Source organism: Pteropus medius, unplaced genomic scaffold, assembly GCF_902729225.1.
Source record: "Pteropus medius unplaced genomic scaffold, Ma_sr-lr_union100, whole genome shotgun sequence".
NCBI classification, from domain to species: Eukaryota; Metazoa; Chordata; class Mammalia; order Chiroptera; family Pteropodidae; genus Pteropus; species Pteropus medius.
In genome coordinates, this window is record NW_024351073.1 from 756,712 (window position 1) to 776,776 (window position 20,065).

The 20,065-nt window shown below is 36.7% G+C and overlaps 1 protein-coding gene across 1 annotated transcript in view; it reads left to right on the plus strand.

Annotated features, from left to right (window-relative positions):
* OXCT1 (3-oxoacid CoA-transferase 1) overlaps positions 1-20,065 on the plus strand; it is a 110,368-nt gene that overhangs the window by 80,727 nt on the left and 9,576 nt on the right. Inside the window, exons 14-15 of the mRNA XM_039842584.1 lie at positions 6,717-6,806; positions 18,122-18,202. Of these exons, the coding sequence (XP_039698518.1) occupies positions 6,717-6,806; positions 18,122-18,202 (171 nt within the window). The remainder of the gene's footprint in view (positions 1-6,716; positions 6,807-18,121; positions 18,203-20,065) is intronic.

Consider the following 20,065-nt stretch of genomic DNA (forward strand, 5'->3'; position numbering starts at 1 on the left):
TGGCTTTAGGAATGATGAGAGTCAGGGTAAGTCTATATCCTGAGAGTAGAGGAGGTTACTCTTTGAAAACAAGTAGAGTCAAGAGCCGGGGCTAAGGACAGAGCTTTTAAGTTGGCCAAGACACCAAGGTGGTGTGGGAAAAAAGATGCTAGGGAGGAGCCTGAAAGTCTTAAAGTAGGAAGTATTGTACTGTGGAGGCCCAGGAGTAGAGAGTTTCAGGAGTTGGTGGAAAATGGTGTAAAATGTACTAGAAAGGTCCAGGAATGTATTAAAATAAACCCACAAAGTGTCTACTGAATCAAATGATTAAATATTAGAGACCTAATTGAGTAGTTCTCACTTCAAGGGCGTGATCAGGGCAGAAACCAGATTTCAGCGTGTTGAGAAATCAACAGAGGGGAGCTATAGAAAGTGGGAGGGTGGAGAACCTGGAGAGAGAGCAAGGTCCCCGATAGAGAACTTAAAAATAAAAATTTGAGTTTATTCAAGTACTGCTTTTTCAATATGTTCTTTGTAGCCCACATTATGATCGATAACTAATATTTGTTATAAGCAATTTTGTCAACTTCTAGCATTCAAGAGTATAATTATATTTTCAGTTCTATATTAGTTAATTTACTTGACCAATTCACATGTCCTGGGAAATACGATTACTCAGTGAAAGGAAAATCACATTTTTCTTCGTTTTGAATACAAAGTAAAATACAGAAGAAAGAAATATTCTGCTGTAACTTTGCTATAACTTTGCTAACCTAAGGCAAATTGTACACCTTTTATTTTCTCTAAAAAATGGAGTTATAACCTGTCTTGGTGTTTAAACATATATTGTTCTGTTTCTTAGTTTCCCTCTCTCCTACTCTAGCTAGAAGCTTGTTTGGAGGCCCTTTTCTTTCCTAGAGCATTTTTAATGATAGGATGTGGGACAAATGAAGAGGCTTACATTTGGATTGAGGTGGGAACTTAATATTCTGGTGTTTAATATTGAGCAACAAGCCCTAGTTTTATTAATAAATCACTCCACAGCTATCTTTCTCTTTTACTTCAGTTAATTTACATTTCTCCGGGGGCGTAAGGAAGGCACACAACATTGGTTTAAAATACTTTGAAATTGTTTCTATATTTTATAAGTTGCTCTTACTTAAGACCAGAATATTTAGAGGTAAGAAATCTGCAAATAAGCCATTATTATTTATACCCTTTATATAAAGGTGATAGCAAGAATGATTTTCAGTGTGTTTTATATTTTTATTTTAAACAGCATTTCACAGAACTGTTCAAATGAATTTATTTTACTTTTTTGTAAAAACCTTAAAATATCACTAAATGTCATGTTTAGAACTTAAATAACCATTTATTTGGGAGTGGAGTTTAATATTTGTACTTTGATGTGTTGAAGTCGTTTAATGTTATTGAGTTATCAACAGACTTTTACTTTCTTTAAAATTCTGACATTAAGAAACGGATCAAAGTAAGTAGAATACATTTAAAATAGTTTCAGTCTATTTTCTAGAAAAAAGATAGATAATTATATTTATTTTTTATTTCTGATTCCTATCTTGGTATCTGGTTCATAATAAACTCTGAATAAATATTTATGAATTGTATTATATTTATGAGTTAGTATTATTGTTTTAGAAAAGATACGTAACTGTCATAATAGAGCATGCAGCATTTCTAGCTCTTTTTTTTTTTTTAGTATTCTTTCCATACTTGATATTAGGGTCAGTCCATTACTGCAAAAAATTGAGTTGGCTAGGAAATGAGTATCCAGCAATCATCTCTCCATTATGCTGGCCAGAATACATTTCAGAACTAAAGTTGCACCATTCAAGAAATGTATGTTTGCTGATAAGATTTTAAAGAAAACCACACTTTGTGTCACCCTGGCCTAGTGCTTCAATCATGTCCAGAATCTCTTCTTCATTATAAGCCTGTGTTCTCCAAGTATCATTTTCCCTCCTGTGATTTATTTAAACATATATTTCTGGCTCTTTAACTCAGTTTTATGAACTTCTTGTTTTGCATGTTGAATAGGATGTTGGATTTGGGGGAAGGAGATGAAGATGGAAGTGAGATCAGTATCTCATCTGTGTAAAATGTCAAGCAGAACGTTAGACATTTGGATAGAGGTGAAATACAGGACTCAGCTCAGAATCTGGCATATATCTACCTCCCTCAAGAAATAATAGTAAAATATCCCCATAAGAGACCTGCTCAGGTGCCCACTCTGTTGTGTAGCTGTAAGAGTTAGTTTTAACTCTACACTGAAATCTCTGTGGAACTCATCTGGGCACCAAATCATTATATTAGTCACACTGGCTGCTGCAACAAATAAGACTCTCAATTGCAGTGGCTTTGCACCCTATACATTTTTTTCACTCTTATTCAACAATGCAATGTAGTTTTGAGTAAGGAGGCCCAGACTGAGGGAAGCTTAGTTATTTTCAAGGTCACCTGGATGTGAGTGTCCAGATTGCAGAAAGCAAAAGAGATTGAAGGATTGCATGTGAGAAGTTTTTATGGGCCAGAGCCTGGAAATTACAGATATCACCCTGTTGCTCTTGCATTGTCTAGCACTCAGGCATGCGGTCATTCCTAATTGCAGTAGAGAATTGGGAAATGCAAGTAATTGGGTCCCCAAAGAGTGCCTACTAAGCTGGGTTGAAGGATGGAGGTGAATTTCCTGCTTGTATTGGAGAGTATGTCTTATATAATCTGCTGGTATAGATAAAATGAATTGTTTTTCTTTAGTCATTGATTCTGTTTCAGAAATCATTTGGTAATTGAAATGGAGGGAAACATTTTATTTTCTTTATGTAATACAACGAACATACTGAAAATGGTAGAAAAACCAAGTATTTGAAGGCTTTCCTATTAACTTGCTAGAAATGCTTTCTATTAGGAGATACTGCAGTTTTCTTTCCCATCTGGCAGATGACTTTTTTAAATTAAATTTATTGGAATGACATTGGTAATAAAATAATATAGGTGTCAAGTGTACAATTCAGTAATTTCATCATCTGTATTTTGCATTGTGTGTTCACCACCCAAAGTCAAATCTTCCGTCACCATATATTTGACCCCCGCCCCTTTTCCCTCTGGTAGCCACTAAACTGTTGTCTGTGTCTATAAGTTTTTTGTTTATTTGTCTTGTTCATTTGTTTTCAGTTTTATATCCCACATGAGTGAAATAATGGTTCTTGACTTTCTCTGTCTGACTTATTTTGCTTAGTGTGGTTATCTCCATCTATGTTGTTGCAAATGGCAATATTTTATCTTTTCTTATGGCTGAGTAATATTCTTTTCTATATATATATACATATACACCATATCGTCTTTATCACATAATTTATTGAAAGACACTTTGGTTGTTTCCTTGTCTTGGCCATCATGAATAATGCTGCAATGAACATTGGAGTGCATTTATCTACAGAATTATGCTTTCAAATTTTTGGAGTAGATACCCAAAAGGACGATTGCTGGGTCCTATATGGTAATTTTATTCTTAATTTTCTGAGGAGCCTCCATACTGCTTTCCACAGTGGCTGTAACAGTTTACATTCTATTCTTAATTTTCTGAGTTACCTCCATACTGTTTTCCATAGCATCTATACCAATTTACATTCCCACCAGCAGTATATAAGGGTTCTTTTTCCCCCTACAACCTCTGCAACACTTGTTATTACTTGTCTTGTTGGTAATAGCCATTTTAACAGGTGTGAACTGGTATCTCATTGTGATTTTGATTTGCATTTCTCTAATAGCTAGGAAATTCGAGCATTTTTTCCACATCTGTTGGTTGCTTATATGTCTTCTTAGGAGAAATGTCTGTTCAAGTCATCTGCCCATTTTTTAATTGGATTGTTTTGTTGTTGTTGTTGAGTCCTATGAATTCTTCATATATTTTAAATATTAACCCCTTATTGGAGGCATTGTTTGCAAATATCTTCTCCCATTTAGGTGGTTGCCTCTTTATTTTGTCAAGTTTCTTTTGCTGTGCACAAGCTTTTGAGTTTGATATAGTCTCATTCATTTATTTTTACTTTTACTTTCCTTGCCTTTGAGTCTGGCAGACTACTTTTGCGAAATACCTTCTCTGTGAAATCCCCCTGAGCCTCTTTGTTCTGTTCCTGCCTCCCCAGACACAGTTAGCAGTTGCATTGTCAGTGTTCTGCCAGAACTTGAGCATACCTATGTTAATTTAATTTGTTCACATACTCATTCAAGCACTTACAATGCAAAAAAGAAAAAGTTGAAATTTGCTGTGACAGAATTACATACTCAATAGCACAAGGACATAGAGAAAAGGCACTTTGCTCTTCCCTGGGGATAAGGGCGAAATGGGGCACGCTTCTTTTAGAGAAAGGAAGTTTAATCCAAGTCTCTTTAATTACCCATGGATACTTTCCCTCCCTCAGACAATAACGTTTACGAGGAAGCCTGTTTTGATAATCTCTAACTCTAGCACCTGGTATGGCACCAGGCTCTTACTAGATACTCAGTGAACTAAATTGACTGAATGAAGCTATGCCAACAAATTTATGTTACTACACAATTTTCTATACATTATCTCATGCATTTTCACAACAGCTCTGTGATAGGGCAGATATTTCTATTTCTGGTCTATAGAAAATGAACCCAAATTCAGAGAGATTTATTGTTTTGTCAGTGTCACACGGTAGGTTAGTAGAATAGATCTCAGGTGTTCTATACCTAATCTTGTGTATTTTTCATTCTTGGAAAGAATTTAAGTATGAAAATGGTTCTCTGAAATTTGTAGTATGTGCTTTGAGGATGAGACTCAGACCGCTTGAATCTCTGAATGATGAAAGCTGTTGCTTTACACTGAGACAAACAAGAATGTTCTTTTTAACAGAAACAAAGAGGTGGTTCTTCCACCATATTTTATAACTGTTTATACTCCTGCCAGCACAGTATTTTGCATCCAGTAGTTACTCTGTAAATATTTCTTAAATAATTGACAGTGTTTTAAAACGTATAATTCAGATTCACCTAAATTGGAGAAGCTTCCTGTTAGAGGCTGTCATAAGCTTTTACCTATAATCACTGTGTCACAGGGTTCAAAATTTGACTGTGGTATAGTCTAATTCAAGGAATGCTTTTTTTCTTTTTTTAAATTCAAGAAATTTTTAACAGACTAGCTTAATTTCTGGTTTTCTTTGGCTCCTTCATTCTTCTAGCACTTACACCCTCAGAGTCTGTCCAAGAATACTATCTAGAAGCTGAGACTGGCTGGATGTTTTTACCACAGTAGATTGAGATGCTTTAAAATGGACTTGCTTTAGTGTCTTTTGAAGCTTTAAAAATCTTGAACTTCCGTAGAATTAGAATTTATAATAGACATTTATTGCTTTCATCTCTGACTTATCTAACTTCACACATTGAGGTATCAGTGTTGTCTACAGAAATATTGTAACCTGGTGCCTCACTTAGTAGAATTGCAGCTGACTAATGATAAAGGCGTAGCTTATAGAAGTATAAAATTACACATTTCCACATAGGTATTCTGATTAACTTCAAACTTACGTGCCCGGAGACAGACTCATTTTGTACCTTCCACTCTTTTCCTGCTCCCCACTCTCCCACCCATTGCCATTTGCTACCCATCTTAGGTAGTGGCAAGCTCCAAACCATGATAACATGCTGACTGCTTGCTCTGTTCCTTCATACTACCCATCTGGTTCATGTTCATGCCATGTTGTTTCTGAAACTAGGGGATTGAGACTGTGTTTTAAAGCCAGGTATGAGTGCGTTGCCTAATCTTGTAGCTGTGAAATTATGGGAAAGGAGCCAAGAGCCCTGTAAGAGTTTACTGTCAAATCAGCAAGAAGACTCAGATCAAAAAAAAAATTAAAGTTTTAAGGAGGTTTCAACGTTAGAAAACGTTTCTCTTCAATATACCTGAGTAAGAATTTATTTCATTATCTCTGGAAATACTTGCTTTTTCCAAAATTCTGTAACCAAGAGACAGAATAGACAGTGGGAATTATCCGGAGCGTGGTATATAGAAGCTGGTTGGTAAATAGGATGGTGATGGTTAAAGGATCCTGAATTCTTCTACTGTTTGTTTGTTTGTTTGTTTATTGATGAACAAGAATATACTTTTCATTTTGTTTTGGCTTGTCTTTCTAAGAGCAAGATAAATGTCAAGTTTTAGAAAGACAGACCCACCTTTAATATTAATCATTACTAGGGAAACACCGTTAGTGCCTCAGCCAACTACCTAATAGCATTTTAATCTGCAGGAGAGCATTTTAGAAAGGATCTGTAATTGAAGACTTGGCGGTGCTGATGACGTGTTTTAAAAGAAAGAAATGGATGTAATGTTTTTATAGTAATACTAATGTGTCAGAATTCTGGAAAGATTCTTGTGATTTTTCTTATCTACTGACTGTCTTAATGCTAGTATATCATCAACAAAATAATGCTAGCCACATTGAGTAAAAGTGACATTATAGTATTTATCCTGAACTTATTCTTTAACTATAGAATAATAGAAGAGCAGAATATTAAGGTTGTAAACATTACATTTACAATGTAAACATTGTAAACACATACTAAGCAATGAAGGTCAATGTGTTTTTTTTCTCATTGATTATTCCAGTAGCTTATTCTTACAAGTTAATTTTGTTCTGCCACACACTAAAGAGGTGAAAGATAGAAAATTACTTCTTATTTTCTGTTTCTCTTTGCAGGGGCAGATATTGAAAGGAATGGGAGGTGCTATGGATCTAGTGTCCAGTATCCAAACCAGAGTGGTGGTTACCATGGAGCATTCCACAAGGGTAACATGTGCCGCTTTTGAAATTTCACTATATGCCAAAATCCAGTACACCAGGTCACATGACCATGGTTTTTATTGTTTTCTCTGGCTATTCAAGTTGATAGCATTTATATTTTTGAGAAAAAGATTACAAATAAAGGCAGTTATCTATTATGATTTAGCTGAATAGTTGTTTTACTTTGTGTGAAGCCAACATCAAGGCATGCTTTGATTATTTGCCTTGGGTTCACATTAAAAGTAAAAGCTATAATGTCTTCAAAAGCAATGAAAAGATGTCAAGGCAGATGTGTTGATTCAGCTTTAAAGATGATTATAGTGGTTACTGTCTGTGTGAAAAATGAAAACTACAACAGAATACAGGTTTTTAATACAATGTAGTTATTTTCAAATGGACAGTATTGCCTTTTACCAAGTCTGTGAGGTGCCATTTCGAGAAGGTGTGAGACAATTGTGGACTTGGTGATAGCAAGCATCCTTATTCTGAAAAATATACTTTTATTTTAATAAATTATCAAATATTTATTGAGTGCCCATTACGTGACAGGTACTACTAGGATCTGGCAGAGACCAAAACTAGACAAAAATTGTTGACCTCACAGAACTTTCATTTAATGATGATGATTATTGGCAACAGCTTCCATTTATTGAGCTTATTGAGTGCCAACAGCACAGGAAGCACTTGTGTTTGTGTACACAAGTACCTGAACTTCATCATAGGTATCTTTTATGGTCCAGAAACAGTTTCAGACAGGTATAAGTACTTGCCTGAGGTCACATAACTAGGAAAACTGAGATTGGAACTCTGGGTGGTCTCTGACTCCAAAGCCTGGTCTTCTGACTGCAGAGCTATCAGTATAACTTTCTTCCTTGTTCTTGGGTCAGTTTCTTTGAATTAGCTGAGCTTAATTGCCTTCCTGACCTGAATCCATGGGCTTCTGATGATTTGAAAATTGATATTGGGTGGTACCCTCTTCATTTTCTATGCCCTTTGTTCATTCTCCTTTATTCTCTATAATTCTTAATTTTAAAACAAAATCAACTTGTTCACACCTTGAGAATTGCTATTTTGAGTGGAAGTGGTAGTTTGTTGGCCCTGTTTTTATTTAGCAATGCAGCATTGTGGGAGAGCATTGCTGGAAGATGTGCATCTGACTTGCTTCCCATGGGGGCGTTCTGTTACAGAGTGCTGTGTGCCATGAAACAGTTTTGTTGTTAAAACTAATAAATGAAATTATCATAAATTGTTTAGTAAACAGTGGAAAGTGAGCAGTAGAGCATAAATATGGAACAGTGGAAATGAAACCAACACAGGTGACTTCTGAGAGATACCTTGCAAAAGCATTCAAAATTCTTCATTTCAGAGGCAAATGGATGCCAAGCATGCAAATCAAGTCCAAATCTTTTCTGGAACGTAATGTCTATTTGGGCAAAACTCGCTCCAACTTTCCTTTTGTTGTTACTTTAATGTTGATGCATAGGCACTGAAATCTGACTTATTTCAGATTATTTGTGTGCATTCATTTTCAAAACATTAAGCCTGTATTTAGCAAATTCTCTCCCCCTCCACCCCCTCAAAATTTTTTCTCTCTCCTCAGCTGGAATTTTTAATAGAAGAAATCACGCTTCAAATTTCTGATCAGAAATCATTTATTAAAGCTTTTCACAGAAGCCAGATATTTTAAACATTTCTCTTCTTTCTTCTCTCAGCGGGGAAATGCATTGAGTTTTAGACTAGAATTAAAGTTAGATATTTTTTCCCTGAATACTTTCATTTGAATAAACTAACGAAAATATTTTTGTGATTAAAATAATAATAGTGATTTATTCATACTTAATAGTTAGATAACCTTGAAAACTAACCAAAAGAGGTTTCTCTTCTTGCCACTTTACTTTTTACCCGTGGTCCCAGAATGTGTGGTTGCTACTATATATTGTTCATCTGGACTCATTGTTACTGGCCCAGTGCAAGGCAACATGGGGACCTCACTACTTTTTTTCTGTGTCTTTTACTTTGGCTGAAGATTGGTAGGGGCTGAAAAGGAGATAAGAGAGAGAGAAGTCATACAGCATGATTTTCATTTAACCTTCGACATCAGGATTCCAGCCAAAATTGCAAAGTAGGCAAAGATTTTTGGTGTCCAGCCACCTTCTTTCTTGAGTTTCTGTTCACCTCTTGGTATGTCCTCCTTCTGCCCTCTAAAAATGGGAAGAAAACAAACAAAATGAGTAGTAGTTTGAGTCTTTACTAGGTACAAGGCCCTGTGCTTGGCATCGTACATACTGGATCTCATTATGTCTCAGTGACCTTCTGAAGTAAGACTGGGATGTAGGCAGGTAAGAAACTTGTCTGGGTAAGTGGAAGAGCTAGGGGTCTCACTCAGTTTGGTGCAGCCTATGTTCACCATACCATACCAGAGCTGCCTCTGCAGCAGCATCCCACCAACACCTGCTGTTTTTTCTTAAGCTTCAGGTTTCAGAATTGTGTCTTTTTCTTTTCTCATTTTGCCTAATCAAAGCTGTCCTTGCTTTGGAGAGATAGGTCTCAGCAAAATACTTACAAGAAAGAAAACAATCTGAGAATCTAATTGTGCCCCTTAGTATCTATCTCCCCTTCTTCCTTTTTGTATTAGAATCCTCCACGTTTTGCCTAGGCACATACTAGCCCAGTGATAGACTGCATTTCCCAGACTTCCTTGCATGTAGATGTATCCATGTGACCAAGTTTGAATCAGCGGGATTTGAGCATTTGCCATGTGTGTAATTTCTGAGTCATGTCCTTAGACATAAAACCAATTTCACCAGACTTTCTTTGTGCCCTTTCTGACCGTCTGAGAAAAAAAGGCTTAACTGATGCAGTAGCCTTGAACCCAAAGTTGTGAGCCATATTTATTCCTAGGCTTACAGAGCTGTCCCACCAACCCGGATCCCTGGGTGCCCAAGTCCCCTTCTTCATAGGTTCTTGCCAGGACTCTCCATAACTCTATCCTTGGCTCTCTCTTCTTCTCACCATCTATATCTTTCTTGGGTGTTATCTAAATTTTGTACCAACAATTATTTTTCACTCAGTGGCTCCCTAATCCTTATTTTCACACTGGAATTCCACATGGAATTCTCTGATGAGCTCTAGAACTGTGTTTCTTCCTTATTAGACAACTCCACTTGGTTGTTCCATACCCACTTCAACTGTAACACATACACAGTGAAATCATTATCATTTCCCCTAAAAATCCTTGTGCTTCTGCTTAGCCCAGCTAGAGAAGTGATCTCCCAGCCGCCATCTGGAAAGGAACCCATGATACTTTTGCCCCACCCCTGTACCAAGCATGGTAAATATTGCATCCACAATACCCCTGTAATCTGCTCCCTCCTGTATATTTCTGCTCTCCTTGTTTAAGTTCTTCTCACATCTGCATGGATCCCTGCAGTGTCCAAAAGATTCCCTTACTGCCAGACTGACCCTCTTTCCTGGCAATTAGGTACACCATTGACAGAGTAACCAGTCTAAAACTAAAGCTAGATTAAGTCCTCGCTACTTAGTTTACTTTAGTCCACTAGCCTTTTGTCATCAGCTCCCAGTAGCCTACCTCATTCTTGATCCCAGACTTTCAGTTCTAGGATCTCCACAAATACATCCTGTTGTTTCTTTATTCTGTTCCCTTTCCATTTTTATCTGGCTCACTGCAACCTCTATATAATCATATATAAGTGAGCCAGCACTTTATGGATTTGCTGGCTTAGTGCTCTCCATCTCTAGATATTATGAATGTTCAAGTGAATAGTCTTTGATGCTTTCTCTTGAAATTTGGCAGAATTATCTTATATAAGTATGTTAATTTACTTGTTTATGCAGGCATAAAATATTCATTGAGGACCAGGCACCATATGCCGGGCACCATGATAGGATCTGAGGAAATAAATAAATGGAAAAACATAGTCCTTTAAGCAGCTCAGAGTCTCATGGGGATAGAGTCATAAAAATCAATACTTAAAATAGAAAAGTGTACAAAGCACAGTACACAGAGTCAAGCATCCAATTTCTTTATAAGGAAGCTTCCTGTAGGATGTAGCATTCACGTGGAGATCTGAAGGACAGGCCAGAGTTTGACAGGGACTAGAGTATTGCAGGTCGAGGGAATGGACACTGGAATGTAGGAAGGCAGTGCACGCTGAGGGATTTACAATTAGGTCTCTGTTGTCAAAGGGGAGAAGAGTTGATGGAAACACACACACACACACACACACACACACACACACACACACACACACACACACAGTGTGTTTCCTCTACATTAGCCAGAATGATTTTTTAAAATAAATCAATCATATCACTTCTTCTTCATCTTAGAAATCCTCCATGGCTTTCCATGTCACCTAAATTCAAGCTCAAAGTCCTTGCCATTATCTCTAAGGCCTTCCATGGTCAGCTGACTCCAACCCCACTATCTCTCTGATTCCATCTACTGCCATTCTCCCTCTTGACCTCTGAGTTCCAGCCATTCTCTGTCCCTGTAAGTTTCTGGTACATTCCAAGCATCCTCCTGCTGCAGGGCCCTTGCATTTGTCATTCACTCTGCCTGGAATGTTCCTCCTCAGACATCCACGTGACTCGCTCCCTCAGCTCACTCAGGTCTCAGCTCAAAACAACAGAGAAGCTTAACCTGACTTCTCTATTATGTAAAACAGAAGTCTCTCCACTCCCGATGATCCTTAATCCCTCTTCTTCACTAGAATGTAAGTTCCATGAGGGCAGGGGCTCATGTATCTGTCATAACAACTGAAGAGAATCATACTTGATGCACATTAGGACTCAATAAATACTTGTTGAACTGATTAATTCTTCAAATAACAATGATACTTTGAACATATAGGGCACTTTTAACTTTTTCCAAGCAGTTACGTGTTTACTGCCATATATTATAACAGTACTTTTCCGAGAAAGGTCTTATTGTTTCCCTTTGAAAGACAAACCAAATTTCATAGAGGTTAAATATTCTGATAAAATTTAAGTGGAAAATTATGAGCAAAAGGAAATCGAGAATCCACGTGTCCAGCCTCTGGGCCTCCATTTCCTTTTACTTAACTTTTCTGTCTGGCAAGTACCATCACCACTAACAAAGTAAAAGAAAGTGTTTTGTTCTCAGTATTGTGTACTGGAAATGTATTCTTAAGGGTATCACTTTCAGAGCATAAAAGCAAAGAAATTCAGTCATAGTTGTCATTTATTGGAAACAAGCAAAGCTTAGGTACCTATTTTAGAGAACATACATGAGAGCTCTATTTCTAAAACTGATTTAGGTTTTATTTTTATTACAGTGGGAGGTTTGGATTCTGAAGGCATAAAAAGAATCACAATTATATTGTTATGAAAAGTTAAGAACAAGTCTTCATGAATAATATTTTTATTAAATCTAATGTGTCTATTAGTGAAGGAAGGTGTCATATAGAAATCTTGAATGCTGTTTTACCTTGTCTTTACTTTTTGTGGATGGGAATTATAAAAAGTAGATGAGGTTTATTAATTCTATTTATTTTGAACCAAATGTATTACTGAAAGCCAACAAAATGAAAAGTTTTTAAAAATTATTTCTAGGAAACATTTTTGAGGTAATTTTCAGCAAAATTGAAAAGTATCCCCAGATTTTTTTTTAAAAAGTATTCCTTTGTCAGTATAATTCATAATTAACATAATTTCAGCTGGTTGAATTTTTTTTCCATTTATATGGTCAATATTTTATAACTTGTTAATAAGACTATTTTGTGGCTGAATCTATTTGGAAAAAATATTTACCTTTAATTTGTAACTATACAAATCCTTACATGCTTTAGCTTTTTTCTTTCTCCCTTACTGATAGAAATGCCTGCAAAAACATGTTATAATGGAAAAAAGAAAAGTAGAACATAGTCCAATAACAATAAAGCTCTTTAAGACATCATATAGAATTTAATTAAACTAATAACTTTAAATTCCATGGCTGAGTATCCACAGTTGTTAAAAGGAAAACTAATGTTAAGAGAAGCTTTCTAAGAGACCACAATAATTCATGAATGGAAAGAGAAAATAATTCCTGTTAATTCCTGGGCTCTGCAATCCTGAGGCTAGAGATCATATGATGCAATCTTTCAAAAGAAAACAAAAGGCCATGATAAAGATTTTTTTATTATTATATTAAAGAAATATAGCCTTCTATTCTAAGATCTCACAGCCCTGAAGACCTTTCAGGGAAGTGGCTTGCTGTATGTATCATCTCATTTGATAAGTCTTCCTCTTGAGAATGTGCCTGTAATCACAAACTGTTATTACATCCGCATTATAGAAACCATTTATAATAGTAGTTGTTCACCTCAGAGCTAGCTGAGTTTTTCCACTGAGGTCCTATGTGGGCTGTTGGAATCCCTATTGAATAGGTGCTGTGTAAAGGCCAAAAATATCCCATGAGGATAAACTCAGTGTGAGTAATAACATCATCATCTTGTCCTTGTATTCTTTGTACCTGGATTTTCTTTATTTAGAAGATCTCATTTTTCTCTTCTATATACCACATCAATCATCATAGTGATTTGACAGTTATGTGTTTTATAATACAACATTCCCCAATATTTTATATTTGTGGCGTGTGCGTGTGTGCGTGTGTGTGTGTGTGCGCGCGCGTGCGCATGCGTGTACACATAGATGCTTTTTCACTTGGTTTAAGCATTGAGACCAGTAGGAAGAAGGAAGGCTCAAGTGGCAGTGACATTCAGGCTTCTTTCATGGTATTTTGGAAAGCCCAAAGAGAGACCTATAATAGGTTCTGTTGTGCCACTAAAGTACTGAAAATTCTCTTGCCAAGTTCAACCTTTATAGCCCCTCTTTTCAGCAGATTAATGCAAGATTCGAAGCTTTAGGAGAGAGCAGGCAGGAGAGCTACAATAACTACAATTCACTCTGTTTCTCTCTTATGAACCTCTATGTTTCATAGTGCAGTCTTAAGATATCTTTGCTTCTTCCTTTGATCATGCCTTTATCTATCTCCAAAGTCTCGTAAGCCCCTTCATGCACTTCTGCTAGCTGTCATTTCTCCTAGAAACCTCAGAGATGTTGAGACTGTACAAATATATATCTTGGGACTGGAAAGCAGTGCCAAGTGGTCCATAGCACTCTGTCACGAGCTATTTTACAACTCTAACTCTGTTAGAGTTCCTTGATTCAGAAATGTAATATTCAGACGGCATTTATTGATCACTATGGTTTGCCTAGTGCTCTGTTCCTTGCTGTAGATATGAAGATAAATTGCCTTAGCATTCGGTGAACTCAGAATCTGGTGGAGGGTTGGCGGTGAAGGGAGGTCAACAATTATAGCATGTGTGGTAAGTGAAGGGAGCACAGGAGCACCTAAGAGGTGCACCAGATTGAGCACGTCCCTGGGATACTGGAATGGAGGCACTAGATAGGGGATGTTGGAGATAGTTTCTCCAGAGAAGATGACGCCTGAGCCAAGTCTCGAAAAATAGGCAGGGTGTTACCATTTGTGTTGAATGTGACACAATGCGGTACATGGTGGTGTGTGTTTCAGGTAGCACGGGCAAAGGCTTAAAGACTTTGTCCCTTAAGAAGCAGCCAACTTCTAGAATTTGCCTTCTCTGTAGCTGATCATTAGGGCATTCCCAAAAAAGATACCTGAAAGAAGAAATATTTTATAGCCACAGTTAAGAAGCACTTAGCAGAAAATATGGGCATAAAGTATGTTTTATGTAAAGCAAAATCTTACATAAGTGCTCTGTTGCCTCAGGTGAATGAAATGTTGACATCAAATGCAAAAATCATGGTATGAAAAAGAGAGCTTATTATTTGAGATGTTTATTGTGATAACATGAAGCTTATTGTAATGATAACATGGGAATCTGTTATCATTTAACCAGAGTTGTCTTGTACTGAAGAATTTAGGCCCAGGATTTCACACAGATATCTAAAGAATTAAATTGAGATCATCACGAAGCAAATAATAGAAAGTAGGCCCTGAGTTATTTAAAAGCAAAATGGTGAATTCATAGGTCTTGCATGAAGCTTTTAAGCTATGAAGGGGAAAAAAGAGAAAAGCTGGAGAAGCCGGTGGAACAAAGAGATTTGGCTATTCACTAAGGTTATGATCAAGTTCGCAAATAAGGGCATATTGAAATCAGGAGCCCTCGGGAAGAGTCAAAGCATTTTTAACAGTACATTTTATATCTATTCCTCTGTCTCTTCTGACATTTCTTTGTGGGGAAATAAAGAAGCAAAATGATAAGGATGAACAAGACCCCACTAACCCTAGATTTTTGCATGTAGATTCGACCCCTCCTAGTTTATTGTACTGTCACAGCATTTCATTTGACTCCTACGGAGATCAAGTAAGGAAGACAAGGCAGTTGAAGAGAAAAACGATAGCACAAAGCATTGAAGGGGTCAAATGCCTATTATATGGCAGAGTTAGGATGAAAAAGTAGGTCTCTGAACTTCTAATATAGTGTTCTTTGCTTCCACACTACACTGCGTCTCTTCTTTTGGATTTATTTTTAAACGCTAAAAACTCAGCAATTGTTCCTCCTTTGTGAATCATTAATCTATGCAGCTGCCATACCACATTGTAAGGCTCAGCCCGGCATGGTTAGAATAGAGCACTAAAGTGGGAGTTTATCATATTTTGGCTTCATTGCTAACCTATTGTTGAATATTGAAATTGTGACATTCTTTAATCTTCCTGCATTTCATTTTCTCTTTTTCCTTGGTCTGTGTTATGTCTTGGAGCTAAATGTGAATGGAGTCATCTAGCTACATTGTTCTCACTGCAAGAATACACTTGGTACCAGTTTTCTAGGCCAACCATGTGGGTCGCCCCCAAATATGTACTGTGGTTTCATTAGTTTTGTGGGTCTCGGGAATTGTATTTAGGCCATTTTCCATGTAATTACATGTCCAACTTCACATAGGGACTTAAGATCTCCTAAAGAATTCCTGGTAGATTGCAGAAATGTTAAGTATAAGTTGTATAAACAGTACTACCTAACATTTATTGAGTACTTGCTGAGTGCTGGGCATTTGCATCTATCTCATCGAAGCCTCAGCATAACCCTGTGAGGTGAGGCAGATGGGGAGGCACAGGAACCTTGCACAGCTAGTGTGGAGCAGAGTAAGACTTTACACAAAGGTCCTTTGGCTCCAGCCCACACTCTGGACTGCTTATACTACACTCTTTATAGAAACTGGTCTATAAAGGGTCTCTATTGGTAGGGCACAGTTAATTCTGTCAGTTGGAATTCACGATTCCTGAAACGAAGTTGGTCGGTCGTTCATTAAAATCCAAGTGGCTGCTTTCACACTAGCTGTAGATCTTGCTCAAATAATGAGAACAAAGTAAGCAGAAAATGTTCTTCAGAGGCCCACAGATTGTTCACTTTGTTTGTGGTCAGACCTGGAATATTCATTTTGACATGCCTTATTTCAGCTATATTAAATGTAAGGAGACCTGACAAATGTAAAAGTTTGAATATACATCATTAATTTCAGCTCTTTAATTAAGATTTTGTGGCACATATAAACTTCATTTGAAATCTGGGAGGGAAAATAGATCATTAAAAATGAAGTGAATTGAGGTTTTATTTCTACAGCTATAAATTTTCTTATACAGTAAGATCCAGAAGCACATAACTGTTATTAAAGGTATAATGTCTATCTACTTTATATGTAGTTAGTACTAGTTTTGACTAAATTAAAGAGAGTTTGTCTATTTTTAAAATTCATCCAAGGTTCCCGATAGACTTCCCTTTTCCATCCCATTTATTTGTTAAAAAAAAAAAGAATACCTTTTATACCACGCACTGGGTTAAGTACACTAAAACCTTTTAATTACTGATGTGTTGGTAAGTTGGCAGGTTCATAAGGAGTTCAATCTTCTTAATTAAACCCAGTTATCTGAAATTCCTTGCCTCTGATCATAAATTAGGTCTGACAGCAGTTTTGAGACAGATATAAACCAGCCGCACATTCTAGTAGGATAAACATTGAAATGGCTAAAGATGATGATATCATATGTGGTGCTATTAGATCCAAAAAAAGAAGCAATAGAAGCATTTTGCCATTTTTGATAAAAGATCTAGAATATGGTAGGTTAGCCTTCAGCCTCGAGGAAAATATTAATTGGGATTCCTGGTGCTTGATACTTAGAAAGGAGCTTAATCATAATCAGAGGAAATGATCTGAAAATCAGATCGTCAGAGCTAATATTTCAACTATGCTCCATAGATGTGCCTCAGAGGCCACCTGGGGGAGTGGGGTTGGGGGCAGGGCGTTAATGGATGAAAACCTGCTTTCCACACTTAATCCCTCTTTTATTTTATGTTTGAAGAAAGGATACTATGACTAAAGGAAATTTTGAAAAAAATGTGGATTTAGGCCAGTTCACACACTTTACCAATGAGTAAACTGAGGCTCAAACAAATTCTAGGAAAAGCAAATAGCTATATGAGAAAGTGAATATAATCACAACTTACTACACTGCCTGGCCCAGCAGTGAACAGTTTTACATAGTCATTTCGTCATTGTGACGTGAATTCTGACTATAGAGTTACCTACAAGTTGTGACCTAGCTATACTGGGAGAACTGAAGATGGTGGAGGATGGAGGTTTGTGAGTGAGTTAAGTCTTCATATGGCCCGATAAAAAGTTAGTAGATAATGTCCAAATTGATTAATTAAGAAAAAAACCAGCATGGCCAACATATTTTTAAATGCAGAGGTAAAAAGAAAATGTATGGAAGTACAAAAGAAAATGCTAAAAAAAATTGCAGTCGACTCCTCCCGAGAGCAGGTCTAAGGGTACGGAAGGGAGGTAAAAACTGCTGTTTTCTGGGTACATATTAATTTTTTACCAAATAAAATAAATTTTTAAAAGGGATATTCTGCGTTTGCATTACATGTATGCTTCCTACTCTTGGTAAATAATAGCTCATGTTCGTCAAGGAGACCATTCCCTAGAAGAGAAGAATAAGCAGGATACTAGAAGTGAAACATCTCATTCCATGATAGAAGGAATGAAGCTTGAGAGGTCAAATTTGTGGCAGGGTGTTTCCCAACTAAATCTCCGATACCTTTGGCTATTCATTTGGTATCCTCCCTAAATTATTTTAGGGACCGAAGCTGCCTTCCAAAAGAAAGTAAAAGCACAACTGTGTAAAGATTTTGAAAGAGCCTATACCTAGGAGACAATTTCTCTTATAGTTCCTGTTTCCCCTATAGTTATAGCAATTCTAAATAAAAATTGGTGCCTAACTACTCTTTGTGATGTTTCTTTTTTTAAAACAGAAAAATGCACATAAAATAATGGAGAAGTGCACATTACCATTAACTGGAAAGCAGTGTGTCGACCGCATCATTACTGAAAAGGTAAAGTGCCTTCTCTTTTTATTTCCTCTAATGTCTACAACCACCTATTTTACTTATAAGCATTTCTAGAATTTTTTTTGTTACCTTCTGAAAGTGTGTTGCATTGTAGTCATAGGACTAATTTAATCTGTGGGTAGACCGAATAGGAAGATTCATCAATTTAATGTCTCAAAATGTAGAAGTCTTAATACACAACTCTGGAAATATACATATATACACAAAACTGAACTACTGTCCTTGGTAATTTTGACAGTGTGATATAGTCAAAGAAAAGTTTTATTGATCCTTATGCTTGGACTGTTAAGATGAATGATATATATAAAGTTAAGAATATATTTATTATTTCTACCTTTCTTCTTTGCTTTCCGAAATCACAAGTACAAATTTTTGTATTTCATTTTAGAAAACTAACGATAATTGGGTTTTAATCATTTGGGTGCAAATTATAGTACAGGTCTCATAGTGAATCCAGAAATCTATTCAGTGGTTCTTGCATGCTTTCAGCCCTCTTATGAAGTGGACTTCAGACTGCATCAGCCACTTTAGTGCCTCTCTACATTTCTTCTCTGATAGGAAATGTTGGCCAGCGGTACAACTGAAAGCTGTTCAGGTCAGAGAAGCATCACTGGCAGTTGCCTCCAGACTCCCTTCTGACCCAGATTTGAACCTTGGGTGCTAGAATGACAAAATTCTCCTAAGTGATCTAGGAAGGTTTTATATTCTTGATTCAGTATCTCGATGAAACCACAAAACAAAATTATCTATATCAGGGTATGTTTGTTTGTTTGTTTTCTGTTAACGATGCTGTTCCTTTTGCCAGGAGCTGCAGTAGTGTTGTCTTTGCATGAATCTGGTTCTCTAACCCTCGTTAAGGTGGTAACAAGCACCCGAAAGCAGCCCTTTGACATAGGTTAGGAGGTTCATAGTGCTTTGCAGAAGCCACGTTTTAAGGAGCATTCTCTTGTTCTAAATGATGCCTTTTCCTGTTTATGTGGAATTTAATAAAGATGACTTATAGAGAAGAACAAGCAAATAAAAGGGCAGAATATTTTATCTCATCATTTATTCCTCAAGTCTTCACCACTTCTGGCACCCCACCAAAACTATGGACAGGACTTGTTGAAAGGGATCCGTTACAGTTGACCCTTGAACAACACGGGTTTGAACTACATGGGTCCATTTATATGCAGATTTTTTTTCAATGTACAGTAAATGTATTTTCTCTTCCTTATGATTTTCTTAATAACATTTTCTTTTCTTTAACTGACTTTATTGTTAAGAATACACTATATAATACATGTGACATACAAAGTATGTGTTAATCAGCTGTTTATGTTAGCTGTAAGCTTCCGGTCAATAATAGGCTATCTCAGTAAAGTTTTGGGGAGTCAAAAGTTACATTTATATTTTCAATTGCATGGGGGTCAGTGCCTTTAATCTCCCATGTTGTTCAAGGGTCAACTGGACTTTGAAAATAAAGACTAAGCAGTCCTTGATCCTGTTTTCTTTAATAATGTGGTAGAGCTTGTAAGGATAATGCCAGCAACATTGTCCCCCCATCTCCTCTTCTCCCAAGTATGCCCTCTTCCCACTCCCTATTTCCATGTGTATGTGCCCTGCTCTTGTTCTCACCAGTACAGTGCTTTTGCCTGCTGTACCTCCCACTGCACTCTGCCTCCCCAAATCCCACCCATCCTTTAAGACAAATGCAATTTCCACCTTCATCATGAAGAGGTTTCTGACCATTTTAGCACTCATGATTTCATCCCTGGTGATCCACCATTCATTTTGGCATTTATCATCTAATACCAACATTTTCTTATGACAAAATTTATTTGTTATTTAACTTTAATTCCATTTTTA